Below are 17,943 nucleotides of genomic sequence, written 5' to 3' on the forward strand. Positions count from 1 at the left end.
GTATAATACTACACCCCTATATACACCTGTATTATACTACACCACTACACCCCTATATACACCTGTATTATACTACACCCCTATATACACCTGTATTATACTACACCCCTATATACACCTGTATTATACTACACCACTACACCCCTATATACACCTGTATTATACTACACCCCTATATACACCTGTATTATACTACACCACTATATACACCTGTATTATACTACACCACTATATACACCTGTATTATACAGGTGTATATAGGGGTGTAGTAGTGTAGTATATTACAGGTGTATATAAGGGTGTAGTGGTGTAGTATATTACAGGTGTATATGGGGTGTAGTGGTGTAGTATATTACAGGTGTAGTGGTGTAGTATAATACAGGTGTTTATAGGGGTGTAGTGGTGTAGTATAATACAGGTGTAGTATATAGGAGTGTAGTATAATACAAGTGTAGTATATAGGGGTGTAGTGATGTAGTATAATACAAGTGTAGTATATAGGGGTGTAGTGATGTAGGTTATCACAGGTGTAGTATATAGTGATGTGCTGCAGTTTATTACAGGTGTAGTATATAGTGATGTAGCATATTACAGGTGTATATAGGGGTGTAGTGATGTAATATATAGTGGTATAGTATATAGAGGTGTAGTTTATTACAGGTGTAGTGTATACTGATGTATATTACAGGTGTAGTATGTGGCGGGTGTAGTGATGTATATGGGGATTGTGTGTGTATGTATACATTGTGTGTATGTGTATATATATTATACACGCACAGTATATATGCGTGTTTGTGTGTATATTATATATATATACACATATATATATATGTATGTAGAACCGAGTTAATTATATTAGTCCGGCCCTCTAAAACCATCCCAATTTCTCATGCGGCCCCATGGGAAAATTAATTGCCCACCCCTGTCTTAAGGTATACTGATGCCTTTCTGCCAGAGGGGGATGCTCCCCTGATACAGGCGGATTGAGGTCCAGTACAAATATAATGGACGCAATCAAATCATTAGCATCTGCGTCACCTTCGAACAGATCAATGGGGTACATGAAGTAGCGTCCGAGCCCCTAGTAAAGGCATCCTCCTCGTCCTGCGAGTCAGCTCGTGAATCAGAGCCGCGGGACGAGGAAGGAAAGAGGACCCTGCGTCTCCATTTTAGGAGGACGGGGTCTGAGACCAGATGAAGAATCCTCTGTGAGCTTTGCTGAGCGAGCCGTAGCAGCAGAAGCGCCCTGAGAAGGGGGCTGATGCATGCTCAGCAGTGTCCGGGACAGCTATCCCCTGGAGAGAGGGATTCTACTCAAGCCGGGGGTTCAGCCACCGGAGCCGGAGCAGCCGGAGGGACCACTGGGGATGAGCTTCCAGGCTGCGGCACCACTATGTTAGAGCAAGCATCACAATGTGGTTATGCTCGGTACAGGCAGTACGAGTCTACATGCAGTGCATATTAAGAACAGCCTTGCAGCCCTGCTCTGATGTGAGACATGCTGCAGAAGTGGGGGCTCTGTCCAGAATGACCCCCAGCAGAGTATATAAACAGAGTATATAAGCAGCTGCACAACCGGAGGTTGTGGCTTGCCAGACCGTTTAACAGAGAGACATCTCTGTGCCCTCCAGATCCCCCAGCCCAGGCCCCCATTTGTCACAATGTGGTTATGCAGACATTGAGAACACTGATAAAATGGCGCCGGAGCGAGGAGAGGGGGCGGGGCCTACTCTGAGAGCGGGATCCGGAGGGCAAATGAGGTATACAGGGGAGGGAATCTTTCCTCAGTGAGGAGTGTCCGTTCCCTGTGCTGAACAGCCGCTGGGCGGAGCCGCACTGTCCCTCTGCATGACTGACATGCAGGGGCAGTGAAATCGAAACTAGGCCTCAGGCGAAGCCGGGGCCTAGATTTAAACATGCGGCCAGCGTGCAGGCACCATCGGCGCGGTTCTCCAGTGAAAACTGGAGAACCGGCCGGAAATGTTAACACAGTCATATAACACACTCTCCCCAATATATAAAGTACAAGGGACCCCTGGAAAGACCACTTTCTGTGGTAATAACGTCTCAGTACTTAGCTTGTGAGACGCAGGTGCCAGGTCCCTGGGGGGTGATCGCTCCGTCCGGCAGGATCCTGAAAGGGCTGCGGATGGAGACCGGTCTCCTGCAAAGCAGTGAGAACCGTGATGGCTCCCACTTCAAGCCAGAGCCACAGGGGATGGTGAAGGAGCGCGGCATGTGAAGGCTCCAGCCTTGTAAAATCAACCTTAACAGCACCGCCAACACAGTGGGGTGAGAAGGGACATGCCGGGAGTCCAGATTGGACCCGCTTTTCTTCCAAATCTTTGAAATCAAAAATCAAAATTCAGAGAATGCATGTGTGCGTGTGACCTCCTGAACACAAAGCATTGAACTGGTTGGATTTGTCATCCAGGGGGTGTATATGCTCGGAGGGAGGAGCTACACTTTTAGTGTAGTACTTTGTGTGTCCTCCGGAGGCAGAAGCTATACACCCATGGTCTGGGTCTCCCATAAGGAACGATAAAGAAATCGGTTGTGGCTTACCAGACCGCTGTGCTGTGCAGAGCGGTGTTGTGTGCCCTCCAGATCCCGAAGCCCGGACCCCCAAACACAGCACCTCAGCAGGGATGCAGAGACCAGCGCTGAGTGAACGCTGAGAAAATGGCCGCCGGAGCGAAGAGAGGGGCCGGGACTTGCATGAAGAGCGGGATCTGGAGGGCCATAGAGACCTACAGGGGAGGAGACATGCACAGCAGTGGGGAGTGTCCCTCCCTTGTGCAGAACGGCCGCCGGGAGGAGCCGCGCTGTCCCTCTGCATGAGTGACATGTGAGGGCAGTGAAAAACGAAACTAGGCCTCCGGCGAAGCCGGGGCCTAGATTTGAGCGGCGAGGTCGATGAGCAGGCACCATCGGCGCGGTTCTCGGGCGATAGCTAGAGAACCCGCCGGAAATGTCAGTAAATACAACAAGCACACTCTCCCCAAACAATACAGCACAGGGACCCCCATATATAAACGCCTCAGGTACTTAGCTGCTGAGACGCAGGGCCAGGTCCCTGGGGATGAGTGCTCCGGTCCAGCAGGGTCCTGAAGGGCTGTGGATGGAGACCGGTCTCCTGCCAGGCATGGAGACCGTGCTGGCTCCCACTTCAAGCCAAAGCCCAGGAGGGAAGGTGAAGGAGCACGGCATGTAAGGCTCCAGCCTAGGAAATCAACCTTACAACACCGCCGACACAGTGGGGTGAGAAGGGACATGCCGGGGGTCCAGACGTGGACCCTCAATTCTTCAAACTCATTCCAAAAGGAAAAAATCATATGAGAATGCATGTGTGGATGTATGCCTCCTGAACAAAAAGCGATAAACTGGCTGGGTCTGCTCACCAGGGGGTGTATAAGCTCAGAGGGAGGAGCTACACTTTTAAGTGTAGTACTTTGTGTGTCCTCCGGAGGCAGAAGCTAAACACCCATGGTCCGGGTCTCCCAAAGGAACGATAAAGAAAAAGGCAACGTGCGCACATAGCCTTATAATCCAAAAAATACGGCAGGCGCAATAATGTGTTGCGGATTTTCATAGTAAGTACATCAGATCTATCTAACAATGTCTGCATATTGTATTGTGAGATATGAGGACGGATCCACTTTAGAATCTACCTATTTTAGCTGATTTCTAGACAACCATCACTTATACGTAGCATAAGTAGTAAAGTGCTTCGCAGGATACACTCAAAAAATAAAAAGTTACAAGACAACATACACTGAATTTCAGTCCTTTTACTATATTTTCTGGGTCAGGTTCTCACCTCTTTCCGTTTCTCTGTATCTAGAGATTCCAACTGGAATTTCAGCTTGAAACATAGACCCCACCATAATCTCCTTGGAGGAAAAACAAATGTAATAAAATAAAATGTGTCATAAACCCTGTCATTTTTATATCCAATCACTTAATATAGTCAAGTCTATAGCTAAGCAGGGTTATGGGACTGTGACGCATGAGCTCACATCACACCTCCTCTCAATGGATCAGGACCCCCCGTTATCAGACATTCTGACCGTTCTATCAAATGTAGTCATAATCAGACTTACCTTTTTCCAATCTTCTGATGGAATATAATCTTCATCATCTTCAGATTCTTCTTCAATTTCGTTATCTGTGAAAAAGACACTTGTTTTACTTTGTTACTGTAAGTCCAGAAGGTTTTATTAACCAGCAATTTTTCGTTGCTTTACGCCCCTTATTCCAGGAGTCATAATTTCTTTATTTTTCTATTGATATAGCCATGTCAGGGCTTCTTTTTTTGAGGGATGAGTTTTACTTTTAAATGGCTCCATTCATTTTATATCATATGATGTAATGGTCAGCAAGAAAATGTGAAATTCTGCAATTGTGGTAAAAGGGGGGGGGGGTGATCTGAACTATTATATTTTTTTCTTATTTTCATATTTTTTTAAAAAATATTTTTTTTCTATTTTGTACTGTATTTATTAGTCTCCTTTGGGGACTTGAACCTGCAATAGTCTGATCACTTGTTCTATATACAGCAGTGCCACAGAATTGCTGTATATAAAAGATTTCACAGTCTCCTATGAACGCCGGCCATGGACTGGTTTTTACAGTAGTGCTTTGATGACAGACACAGGGGCCTTCAGCAGACCCGTGGCTATTATGACAGCACATCGGCCTTCCACAATCACACTGCGGGGACGCTGCTGAGGTGTCAGAAAAGCACCCCCCTGTCAGTAAGTGTTAAATCCCGCTGTCAGACATTGCTATCAGCATTTAACAGGTTAACACTTGCAGAGCGTCGCTCCACCTCTGGCTGTTAAGAGTCGGATGTAGGCTGAATGACAGCCTTTTTCTGCAAGGAAAGATTTCGGTTCGGTGTGCAAACCCGCAAAGGCAGGGAGACGACTTATGACATACATAGCACATCATAAGTTGTTAAAGGAAATCTCTCACCGGGTTTTTGCCACCTAATCTTGAGAGCAGCACAACGTAGGGGCAGAGATCCTGATTCCAGCAATGTGTCATTTCCTGGGATGCTTAGTGTAGATTATGATTACAGGACTACTTGGTGTGCTGCCAGGTAGTCCAGCATATTCATGAGCTCTGTATATCTGCTAGATCTGCAGCATGGAAAACATTTATTGTGTCAAAATGACAGCAAACAGCTCAGTAAGTGACACATCGCTGGAATCAGGATCTGTTTCTACATTGTACTGCTCTCAGATGAGGGAGCAAAATCCTGGTGACAGATCCCCTTTAAGGGATTAAAGTTAACTAGAAAGTATTTCATGAATGTATTTACACATGACATATAGAAGGAGGACCCAAAAGAAACAGGAATCATCTTTTGGGTGGGCGGGACGCCTAGTACGGGCTTCTACAGCTAGTAGATTTTTGCAGTACCCTCTTAAGCCAAATTGACAGTAAATGAAGTTTAGAAAAGTTCCAGTGACCCCAGCCCAGCCCCATTTCAACAACTGGTTGAAAGAAAGAAAATGGGGGGGGGGGCCCATCACCCCATTTTCTTTCTTTCAACCAATTGTTCAATGTTTCATCTATTTTATTACTTTTAGTTGTTATTACAATTGGCTGCTCAATCTGATGAAAATATGTGTCATTACATGGAACCGTTCTGGAAGATCGCATTATATATATATATATATATATAAAATGAGCAATCACTCACTTGCATCAAAATACTTGCAGCGTCGAGGACGGATGACTTCTTGTGTATCTTGAGTGACTGATGGTGTGGGGTCGTCATTAGAGGAGCGAGTCTCGTCTTCCTGACCAGATGAATCTTTAATGGCTTCATCCTGGGGAAGGACCCAAAAGAATATTTATAATAATAATAATAATAATAATAATAAGACTTCTAGAAACTATTTACAGATCAAGAAGTTCTCCATCGTAAAATTGCCCTATTTTGTGAAATTTTGACGATTAAAATAACTAAATATTTTTAAAATAGACTGTCAAGACATTGACATGTATTTATGTTTTAAATCAGTGCCTTGTATTATCTACAAAACTCACTATGACATCATCGCTGTGCGCACCGCTAATCTCCACACACAGCCGGACGAGCGATGCTGCAGGGATCGTGGCCGGTGAGTGCACTGATTCACGGCCCCCCGCGCTGATGATGATGTACGGGGGGCAGTGAATATAGCCGCACATGATCACTCCAGGCTGTAGTTGCCAGGGGTGATCACGTGGGCCGTCTGTTTAGTATGCGCGCATACCCCGCCCATCCGTCAGCGCCGGCTTCAGCGCTGAGATGATGGGCGTGCATATGAAATGAGCGGGCCCACGTGGTCACGGTAGGACTTGCTGCAGCCTGCTCATACCCCCGATGACCCGCGCCACTGCAGCACCCTCATTCCCCACAGCCATGCCTTACATTTAGACTATAAGACGCACCCCCCACTTCCCCCAACATTTGGGGGGAAAAAGTGCATCTTATAGTCCGAAAAGAAGGGAATTTTGTTTACTTACCGTAAATTCCTTTTCTTCTAGCTCCTATTGGGAGACCCAGACAATTGGGTGTATAGCTTCTGCCTCCGGAGGCCACACAAAGTATTACACTTTAAAAAAGAGAATTTTGTTTACTTACCGTAAATTCTTTTTCTTATAGTTCCGACATGGGAGACCCAGACCATGGGTGTATAGCTAGCGACCTCCGGAGGACACACAAAGCACTACACTCAAACGTGTAGCTCCTCCCTCCGGGCTATATACACCCCCTGGATGACAATCTACCCAGTTCAGTGCAAAAGCTGAAGGAGGACATCCACCCATAAGTAGAGATAGAGTAAAACTCGGCAAAACCAGAACTCTGTCTACTAACAACAGCCGTGAAGCACACGGAACAAAAACTGCCAACAGGCAACAGGGAGGGAGCTGGGTCTCCCATGTCGGAACTATAAGAAAAAGAATTTACGGTAAGTAAACAAAATTCTCTTTTTCTTTAACGTTCCTTTATGGGAGACCCAGACCATGGGACGTTCCAAAGCAGTCCATGGGTGGGAAATAAACTAAACTGAGAAGTAGGCAAAACCTAACTTCACAAATGGGCGACAGCCGCCTGAAGGATGAGTCTGCCCAAGCTCGCATCTGCCGAAGCATGAGCATGCACTTGGTAGTGCTTAGAAAAAGTGTGCAGACTGGACCAAGTGGCAGCCTGACACACCTGCTGAGCCGTAGCCTGGTGCCTGAAAGCCCAGGAGGCACCGACAGCTCTGGTCGAGTGCGCCTTAATCCCCGACGGGGGAGGCACCTGAGAAGACTGGTAGGCATCGGCTATGGCCGACCTAATCCAACGAGCTAGGGTCGGTTTAGAAGCCGAAAGGCCCTTGCGCTGACCCGTGGTTAGCACGAAAAGTGAGGTGCACCGCCGAAACACGGCGGTGCGAGACACATAGATGCGGAGCGCCCGCACCAAATCCAAGGTGTGCAACGCCTTCTCAAAGCGATGCACAGGGGCCGGACAAAGAGAGGGCAATGAAATGTCCTGGTTAAGGTGGAAGGAAGACACCACCTTAGGAAGAAAGTCCGGAGTCGGACGAAGAACCACCTTGTCTTGGTGAAACACCAAAAAGGGGGATTCCGAAGAAAGCGCAGCCAAATCGGAAACTCTCCTGAGAGAAGTTATGGCTACTAGAAAGACGACTTTCTGTGAAAGTCTGGACAAAGGAACCTCCCTGAGAGGCTCAAAAGGGGGTTTCTGTAAGGCCGTGAGGACCAAATTAAGGTCCCAGGGATCCAAGGGTCGTCGGTAAGGAGGAATGATGTGAGATGCGCCCTGCATGAAGGTGCGCACCTGAGCCAGTCGAGCGATACGCCGCTGGAACAATACCGACAAAGCCGACACCTGTCCCTTAAGGGAATTGAGGGACAGACCCAACTGTAGACCTGACTGTAGAAAAGACAGGATGGTCGGCAAGGCGAACGGCCAAGGAGCATGGCCGGAAGAGCGACACCAGGACAGGAAAATCTTCCAAGTCCTATGATAAATCCTAGCCGAGGAAGACTTCCGAGCCTGAGTCATGGTGGAGATGACCTCAGAGGGAATGCCTGAAGCCGTCAGGATCCAGGACTCAAGAGCCACGCCGTCAATCTGAGAGCCGCAGAATTCTGGCGGAAGAACGGACCTTGAAAGAGAAGGTCTGGGCGGTCCGGGAGATGCCACGGGATCTCTACGGACAGGCGGAGCAAGTCTGGGTACCAGGCTCGCCTGGGCCAGTCCGGAGCAATGAGTATGACTCGACGGCCCTCCATTCGGATCTTGCGCAGAACCCTGGGCAAGAGCGCTAGAGGGGGAAACACATAGGCCAGACTGAACTGAGACCAATCCTGAACCAGTGCGTCTGCTGCGAAGGCTTGAGGATCGTGGGAGCGAGCCACGTAAACCGGAACCTTGTGGTTGTGCCGGGAAGCCATTAGATCTACTTCCGGAGTGCCCCACTTGCGGCAGATTGATCTGAACACTGACGGATGCAGGGCCCACTCGCCGCCGTCCACGGTTTGACGGCTGAGATAATCGGCCTCCCAGTTTTCCACGCCTGGGATGTGGACTGCGGATATGGTGGACTTTGAGTCCTCCGTCCACTGGAGGATTCGTTGAACCTCCAACATCGCCAGACGGCTGTGAGTTCCGCCCTGGTGATTGATGTAGGCAACCGCTGTCGCGTTGTCCGACTGAACCCGAATGTGCTTGCCCGCCAGTAGGTGGTGAAAGTCTAGAAGAGCTAGAAACACAGCTCTGATCTCCAGCACATTGATCGGGAGGGCTGATTCGGACGGAGTCCAAGTGCCCTGTGCTCGGTGATGGAGAAACACCGCTCCCCAACCGGAGAGACTGGCATCCGTGGTGAGAATCACCCAGGACGGAGTCAGGAAGGACCGCCCCTGTGACAGGGAGAGGGGCTGAAGCCACCACTGAAGGGAGTTCCTGGCCTGTGATGACAGAGCCACTAGCCTGTCCAAAGAAGAGATCCGCTTGTCCCAACAGCGGAGAATGTCCAGCTGCAAGGGACGCAGATGGAACTGGGCAAAGGGAACCGCTTCCATGGACGCCACCATCTGACCCAGCACCTGCATGAGGCGTCTGAGGGAATGACGGCGGTGCCTCAACAGAGAGCGCACCGCCAGACGAAGGGACTGCTGTTTGACTAAGGGCAACTTGACAAGTGCCGGCAGAGTCTCGAATTGCATCCCTAGGTACAAGAGTACCTGGGTCGGGGTCAGAGTCGACTTGGGAAGGTTGACAAGCCACCCGAACTGAATTAGCGTGGCGACAGTGAGAGAGACACTCCGTTGGCAGTCTACACTGGAAGAGGCCTTGACTAGAAGGTCGTCCAGGTAAGGAATCACTGCCAATCCCTGGAGGTGCAGGACAGCAACCACTGCTGCCATGACCTTGGTGAACACTCGGGGGGCCGTGGCTAAGCCAAAGGGAAGAGCCACGAACTGGAAATGTACCTCTCCGATCGCAAAGCGTAGCCAACGCTGGTGTGAAACCGCAATAGGCACATGCAGATAGGCATCTCTGATGTCGATGGATGCGAGAAAATCTCCCTGGGTCATTGAGGCAATGACCGATCTTAGAGATTCCATGCGAAAGTGCCGCACCTGAACATGCTTGTTGAGAAGCTTGAGATCCAGGATGGGCCGGGAGGAACCGTCCTTTTTGGGAACTAGAAAGAGGTTTGAGTAGAAACCTCTGAACCGTTCCCGGGCGGGGACCGGAACAATTACCCCGTTGGTCTGCAGGGATGCCACGGCCTGAGCGAAGGCGGCGGCTTTGGAGCAGGGGGGGGTGGACAGAAAAAATCTGTTTGGCGGGCTGGAAGAGAAGGGTATCCTGTAGCCGTGGGTGATGATGTCCCGCACCCACTGATCGGAGACGTGTTGCAACCACACGTCGCCAAAGTGGGAGAGCCTGCCCCCGACCAAGGACGTTGCTGGCGCGGCCAGATAGTCACGAGGAGGCTGCCTTGGTGGCAGCGGCTCCTCCGGTCTTTTGAGGACGCGGCTTTGCGCGTCAGTTGGATTTACGATCCTTGGCGGTAGTGGACGAGACCGTGGGCTTAGAGGATGACCAGTTAGAGGAACGAAAGGAACGAAACCTCGATTGGTTCCTGCCCTGGGTAGGTTTCTTGGGTTTAGCTTGTGGCAAGGAAGTACTCTTCCCGCCAGTAGCCTCCTTAATTATGTCATCCAGCTGTTCCCCAAACAGCCGTGACCCAGTAAAAGGGAGACTCGCAAGGTACTTCTTAGAGGAAGCGTCCGCTTTCCACTCTCGAAGCCACAAGATCCTGCGGATCGCGAGGGAATTAGCGGAGGCCACTGCCGTGCGGTGAGAAGCTTCCAGGACGGCAGACATGGCGTAGGATGCAAAAGCTGAAGCTCGGGCGGTTAAAGCATCCATCTCAGGAATAGAGTCTCTGGAGAGGGAATGAATCTCCGCCAGAGAGGCAGAGATAGCCTTAAGAGCCCACACCGCCGCAAAAGACGGAGAGAAGGAGGCTCCTGCCGCCTCAAATACAGACTTGGCCAGAAGGTCAACCTGGCGGTCAGTGGGATCCTTAAGAGAAGTGCCGTCGGCCACCGCAACTACTGTGCGGGCTGAGATTCTGGACACTGGAGGGTCTACCTTTGGGGACTGGGCCCAGTCCTTAACCACCTCCGGTGGAAACGGGAAACGGTCATCTGAACTACGTTTCGGAAAACGTTTGTCAGGACAGGCCCTTGGCTTGTTAACAGTGGTCTGAAAGCTGGAGTGGTTAAAAAACATACTGCTAGGCTTCTTAGGAGAGGTAAACTGGTGTACCTCTACCAGAGAGGGTTGATCCTCTGACTCCTGTGGGTTAAGGTTCAGTACGGAGTTAATGGACGCAATCAAGTCACTAACGTCCGCATCGCCCTCAGACAAGTCAATGGGGTACATAGAGGCAGAGTCTGAGCCCACAGTAAATGAATCATCCTCGCCCTGCACCTCGGCTTGTGAATCAGAGCCGTGGGACGAGGAAGGAGGAGGGTCCGTGCGTCTCCGTTTGGGGGGACTGGGTCCGAGGACATGCTCTGAGGGCTCTGCAGAGCTCTGAGCAGCAGAGACACCCTGAGAGGGGGGCTGAGAGGGAGGCTGATGCATAGACAGCAGCGTCTGAGACAGCTGCCCCATGGAATCGGCAAACGACTTGGAAAGAGCCTGTGTAAAGGATGCTACCCAAGCCGGGGGTTCAGCCACCGGGACCGAAGCAGCCGGAGGGACCCCTGCGGAGGCTCCAGGCTGAGACACAACCATATTAGCACAGTTATCACAATGTGGGTACGTGCTAGGCTCTGGCAGAATTAGCTTGCAAGCAGTGCATATAGCATACATGTTTGCAGCCTTGCTCCTAGTGACAGACATGCTGCTGTGGAGGAAGCTCTGCAGCCAAAACACACTCCTGTAGAAAGCCTGAGTGTATAAAAATCCACAACCATAGGTTGTGGCTTACCAGCCCTGTTCTCTGTGTGCCCTCTGGACTTCACCGCTCCTCTGTAAAGTGACAGCTTCCAAAAAGTATGCAGCAGTAGCATCCAGCGCTTCTCAGTGATAAAAACGCTGAGAAAATGGCGGTGGGAGAAGGAGGGGGGCGTGTATAAGCCCAGGAGCGGGAAAACACAGAGGCCAGAGAGACACAGGGGGGTAGACAGAGGAGGGGACATCCCCCCAGAGGGGAGTGCCCTCCACTCTGCTGGCCGGGCGGTGGGCGTCGCTGTATGCAAAACATACAGAAGAAGCCAAAAACGAAACTAGGCCCAAACTGAAGCCGGGGCCTAGATTTTAAAGTGCGGCCGACGAGCAGGCACCGTCGGCGCGGTTCTCATGGGAAATTCCCAGAACCGGCCGAAATTAACAGTAACGCTAAAGCACATACTGCCCCCATAATAAAAGTACCCGGGACCCCTGAAAAAACGTCTCAATACTTAGCTTTGAGACGCAGGGCCATGTCCCTGAATGGGGGTTAACGCTCCTTCCAGCAGGGACTAGACAGGGCTGTGGATGGAGCCGGCCTCCTGCAAGCAGAGAGGACCGTGGAGGCTCCCACTTCAAACAGAGCCTCGACAGAGGATGCGAAGGAGCTCGGCATGTGAAGGCTCCAGCCTTATTAAAATCAACCTTAACAGCACCCCGCAGAGTGGAGCGTGAAGGGACATGCCGGGAGTCCAGACTGGACCCGCTTTTCTTCCAAATCTTTAAAACATTAAAATAAAATTGAAAAAAATATGAGGAAATAAAAGTGTGTGTGATCCTCCTGGAACACAAAGCGTTGAACTGGGTAGATTGTCATCCAGGGGGTGTATATAGCCCGGAGGGAGGAGCTACACGTTTGAGTGTAGTGCTTTGTGTGTCCTCCGGAGGTCGCTAGCTATACACCCATGGTCTGGGTCTCCCATAAAGGAACGTTAAAGAAAAGTGTAACCCCTCCCCTCTGCCTATACACCCTCCCGTGCATCACGGGCTCCTCAGTTTTGGTGCAAAAGCAGGAAGGAGAAAACTTATAAATTGGTCTAGGGTAAATTCAATCCGAAGGATGTTCGGAGAACTGAAGACCATGAACCATAAGAACAAATCAACATCAACAACATGTGTACACAAAAGAACAACCAGCCCGAAGGGCACAGGGGCGGGTGCTGGGTCTCCCAATAGGAGCTAGAAGAAAAGGAATTTACGGTAAGTAAACAAAATTCCCTTTTTCTTTGTCGCTCCATTGGGAGACCTAGACAATTGGGACGTCCAAGAGCAGTCCCTGGGTGGGTAAAAGAATACCTCAATAAAGAGAGCCGAAAACGGCCCCCTCTTACAGGTGGGCAACCGCCGCCTGGAGGACTCGCCTACCTAGACTGGCGTCTGCCGAAGCATAGGCATGTACTTGATAGTGCTTCGTGAAAGTGTGCAGACTAGACCACGTAGCTGCCTGGCACACCTGCTGAGCCGTCGCCCGGTGCTGCAAAGCCCAGGACGCACCTACGGCTCTGGTAGAATGGGCTTTCAACCCTGAAGGAAGTGGAAGCCCAGAAGTACGGTAGGCCTCGAGAATCTGTTCCTTGATCCACCGAGCCAAGGTTGACTTGGAGGCCTGAGAGCCCTTACGCTGAACAGCGACAAGGACAAAGAGCGCATCTGAACGGCGCAGGGGCGCCGTGCGAGACACGTAGAACCGGAGTGCTCTCACTAGATCCAAAGAGTGCAAATCCTTTTCACACTGGTGAATTGGATTAGGGCAAAAGGAAGGTAAGGAGATATCCTGATTTAGATGAAAAGGGGATACCACCTTAGGGAGAAATTCCGGGACAGGACGCAGAACCACCTTATCCTGGTGGAAAACCAGGAAGGGGGCTTTGCATGACAGCGCTGCAAGCTCAGACACTCTCCGAAGTGATGTGACTGCCACCAGGAAGGCCACCTTCTGAGAAAGACGGGAGAGAGAGACATCCCGCAGCGGCTCAAAAGGCGGCTTTTGAAGAGCCGTCAGAACCCTGTTAAGATCCCAAGGTTCCAAAGGACGTTTGTAAGGTGGGACCATGTGGCAAACCCCCTGCAGGAACGTGCGGACCTGCGGAAGCCTGGCTAGACGCTTTTGAAAAAACACGGAGAGCGCCGACACTTGGCCCTTGAGAGAGCCGAGGGACAAACCCTTGTCCATTCCAGATTGTAGGAATGAAAGAAATGTGGGTAAAGCAAACGGCCATGGAGGAAAACCGTTATCAGAGCACCAGGATAAGAAGATTTGCCAAGACCTGTAATAGATCTTGGCGGACGTTGGCTTCCTGGCTTGTCTCATGGTGGCAATGACATCCTGAGATAGCCCTGAAGACGCTAGCAGCCAGGACTCAATGGCCACACAGTCAAGTTGAGGGCCACAGAATTCAGATGGAAAAACGGGCCTTGTGACAGCAAGTCTGGGCGGTCTGGAAGTGCCCACGGTTGACCCACCGTGAGATGCCACAGATCCGGATACCACGACCGCCTCGGCCAGTCTGGAGCGACGAGAATGGCGCGACGGCAGTCGGACCGGATCCTGCGTAGTACTCTGGGCAGCATCGCCAGAGGGGGAAACACATATGGCAGTCGAAACTGCGACCAATCCTGGACCAGAGCGCCCGCTGCCAGAGCTCTGTGATCCTGAGACCGTGCCATGAAGGCCGGGACCTTGTTGTTGTGCCGTGACGCCATGAGATCGACGTCCGGCGTTCCCCAGCGGCGACAGATCTCTCGAAACACGTCTGGGTGAAGAGACCATTCCCCCGCGTCCATGCCCTGACGACTGAGAAAATCTGCTTCCCAGTTTTCCACGCCCGGGATGTAAACTGCGGAGATGGTGGAGCCTGTGACTTCCACCCACTGCAGAATCCGCCCGACTTCCTGGAAGGCTTGACGACTGCGAGTGCCGTCTTGGTGGTTGATGTAGGCGACGGCAGTGGCGTTGTCCGACTGGATTCGGATCTGCCTGCCCTCCAGCCACCGATGGAAAGCCAATAGGGCTAGATATACTGCCCTTATCTCCAGAATATTGATCTGAAGAGACGATTCTATTGGAGTCCAGGTTCCTTGAGCCCTGTGGTGGAGAAAAACCGCTCCACAACCTGACAGGCTCGCGTCCGTGGTGACCACGGCCCAGGTTGGGGGGAGGAAGGATTTTCCCCGAGACAGAGATGTGGGTAGGAGCCACCACTGAAGTGATGTTTTGGTTGCAAGTGAAAGGGAGATGTTCTTGTTGAGGGAAGCCGAACTCTTGTCCCATTTGCGAAGAATGTCCCATTGGAGTGGCCGTAGATGGAATTGCGCGAACGGCACTGCCTCCATAGCTGCAACCATCTTCCCCAGGAAGTGCATGAGGCGCCTTAAGGGGTGTGACTGACTCCGAAGAAGTGACTGCACCCCCGCCTGCAGAGAAAGCTGTTTGTCCCGCGGTAGCTTGACTAACGCTGGCTGGGTATGAAACTCCATCCCGAGGTAAGTCAGTGATTGGGTCGGCGTCAACTTGGATTTCGGGAAATTGATGATCCACCCGAACTGCTGGAGAGTCGCCAGAGTGACGGTAAGACTTTGTTGACACGCCACCCGAGAAGGGGCCCTGACTAGGAGATCGTCCAAGTATGGGATCACCGAGTGGCCCTGAGAGTGCAGGACCGCCACGACGGATGCCATGACTTTGGTGAAAACCCGTGGGGCCGTCGCCAGGCCGAAGGGCAATGCGATGAACTGGAGGTGTTCGTCCCCGATGGCGAAACGCAGGAAACGATGTTCGGGTGCGATCGGCACATGGAGATGAAGGGAATTTTGTTACTTACCGTAAATTCCTTTTCTTCTAGCTCTTATTGGGAGACCCAGACGATTGGGGTATAGCTACTGCCCTCCGGAGGCCACACAAAGCACTACACTAAAAAGTGCAAGGCCCCTCCCCTTCTGGCTATACCCCCCCGTGGTATCACGGGTTCTCCAGTTTTAGTGCCAAAGCAAGAAGGAGGAAGCCAATAACTGGTTTAAACAAATTAACTCCGAGTAACGTCGGAGAACTGAAAACCGTTCAACATGAACAACATGTGTACCCGCAAACAACAAAAAAATCCCGAAGGACAACAGGGCGGGTGCTGGGTCTCCCAATAAGAGCTAGAAGAAAAGGAATTTACGGTAAGTAACAAAATTCCCTTCTTCTTCAGCGCTCTATTGGGAGACCCAGACGATTGGGACGTCCAAAAGCTGTCCCTGGGTGGGTAAAGAGATACCTCATGTTAGAGCTGCAAAACAGCCCTCCCCTACGGGGATGTCACTGCCGCCTGCAGGACTCTTCTACCTAAGCTGGCATCCGCCGAAGCATAGGTATGCACCTGATAATGTTTGGTGAAAGTGTGCAGACTCGACCAGGTAGCTGCCTGGCACACCTGTTGAGCCGTAGCCTGGTGTCGCAATGCTCAGGACGCACCCACGGCTCTGGTAGAATGGGCCTTCAGCCCTGAAGGAACCGGAAGCCCAGCAGAACGGTAGGCTTCCAGAATTGGTTCTTTGATCCATCGAGCCAGGGTGGCTTTAGAAGCCTGCGACCCCTTGCGCTGGCCAGCGACAAGGACAAAAAGTGCATCTGAACGGCGGATGGGCGCCGTGCGAGAAATGTAGATTCTGAGTGCTCTCACCAGATCTAGCAAACGTAAGTCTTTCTCATACCGGTGAACCGGCTGAGGACAAAAGGAAGGCAAGGATATATCCTGATTAAGATGAAACGAGGATACGACCTTAGGAAGAAACTCCGGAATGGGGCGCAGCACTACCTTGTCCTGGTGGAACACCAGGAAGGGAGCCTTGGATGACAGAGCTGCCAGTTCAGACACTCGCCGAAGCGATGTGATCGCAACAAGAAACGCCACTTTCTGTGACAGGCGAGAAAAGGAAACGTCCTTTAGAGGCTCGAAGGGCGGCTTTTGCAGAGCAACTAGTACTCTGTTCAGATCCCATGGATCTAACGGCCGCTTGTACGGGGGCACAATATGACAGACCCCCTGTAGGAACGTCCGCACCTTAGGAAGACGTGCTAGACGCTTCTGAAAAAACACAGATAGTGCCGAGACTTGCCCTTTAAGGGAGCTGAGCGACAAGCCCTTTTCCAACCCCGATTGCAGGAAGGAAAGAAAGGTGGGCAATGCAAATGGCCAAGGGGATATTCTCTGTGCAGAGCACCAGGATAAGAAAATCTTCCACGTTCTGTGGTAGATCTTAGCAGACGTTGACTTCCTAGCTTGTCTCATTGTGGCTACGACTCCTTGAGATAATCCTGCGGACGCTAGGATCCAGGACTCAATGGCCACACAGTCAGGTTCAGGGCCGCAGAATTCTGATGGAAAAACGGCCCTTGGGACAGTAAGTCTGGTCGGTCTGGCAGTGACCACGGTCGACCGACCGTGAGATGCCACAGATCCGGATACCACGATCTCCTCGGCCAGTCTGGGGCGACGAGTATGACGCGGCTGCAATCGGATCTGATCTTGCGTAACACTCTGGGCAAGAGTGCCAGAGGTGGGAAGACGTATGGGAGCCGGAACTGCGACCAATCTTGAACCAATGCGTCTGCCGCCAGAGCTCTTTGATCGCGCGACCTCGCCATGAATGCCGGGACCTTGTTGTTGTGCCTGGACGCCATTAGGTCGACGTCCGGCACTCCCCATCGGCGACAGATTTCCTGAAACACGTCCGGGTGAAGGGACCATTCCCCTGCGTCCATGCCCTGGCGACTGAGGAAGTCTGCTTCCCAGTTTTCTACGCCTGGGATGTGAACCGCGGATATGGTGGATGCTGTGTCCTCCACCCACGTTAGAATGCGCCGGACTTCTTGGAAGGCTTGCCGACTGCGCGTCCCTCCTTGGTGGTTGATGTATGCCACCGCTGTGGAGTTGTCCGACTGGATTCGGATCTGCTTTCCTTCCAGCCACTGTTGGAAGGCCAGAAGGGCAAGATACACTGCCCTGATTTCCAGAACATTGATCTGAAGGGTGGACTCCTGCGGAGTCCACGTCCCCTGAGCTCTGTGGTGGAGAAACACTGCTCCCCACCCTGACAGACTCGCATCTGTCGTGACCACTGCCCAGGATGGGGGCAGGAAGGATCTTCCCTGAGACAATGAGGTGGGAAGGAGCCACCATTGTAGAGAGTCCTTGGCCGTCTGGGAAAGAGAGACTTTCCTGTCCAGGGACGTTGACTTCCCGTCCCATTGGCGGAGAATGTCCCATTGAAGTGGACGCAGATGAAACTGCGCAAAGGGAACTGCTTCCATGGCTGCCACCATCTTCCCGAGGAAGTGCATGAGGCGCCGTAAGGGGTGCGACTGGCCTTGAAGGAGGGATTGCACCCCTGTCTGTAGGGACCGCTGCTTGTTC

At 51.5% G+C, this 17,943-nt stretch overlaps 1 protein-coding gene across 4 annotated transcripts in view; it reads right to left on the reverse strand.

Annotated features, from left to right (window-relative positions):
• Window positions 1–17,943, reverse strand: part of MIER1 (MIER1 transcriptional regulator) — a 108,258-nt gene that overhangs the window by 72,723 nt on the left and 17,592 nt on the right. For all 4 annotated transcript variants that reach the window (XM_075320337.1, XM_075320334.1, XM_075320333.1 and 1 more), the window contains 3 exons: window positions 5,711–5,840; window positions 4,104–4,168; window positions 3,821–3,893 (listed from right to left, as the gene is read on the reverse strand). In XM_075320337.1, the coding sequence (XP_075176452.1) occupies window positions 3,821–3,893; window positions 4,104–4,168; window positions 5,711–5,840 (268 nt within the window). The remainder of the gene's footprint in view (window positions 1–3,820; window positions 3,894–4,103; window positions 4,169–5,710; window positions 5,841–17,943) is intronic.

The sequence above is a fragment of the Anomaloglossus baeobatrachus genome, chromosome 8 (assembly GCF_048569485.1).
Source record: "Anomaloglossus baeobatrachus isolate aAnoBae1 chromosome 8, aAnoBae1.hap1, whole genome shotgun sequence".
Classification (NCBI taxonomy): domain Eukaryota; kingdom Metazoa; phylum Chordata; class Amphibia; order Anura; family Aromobatidae; genus Anomaloglossus; species Anomaloglossus baeobatrachus.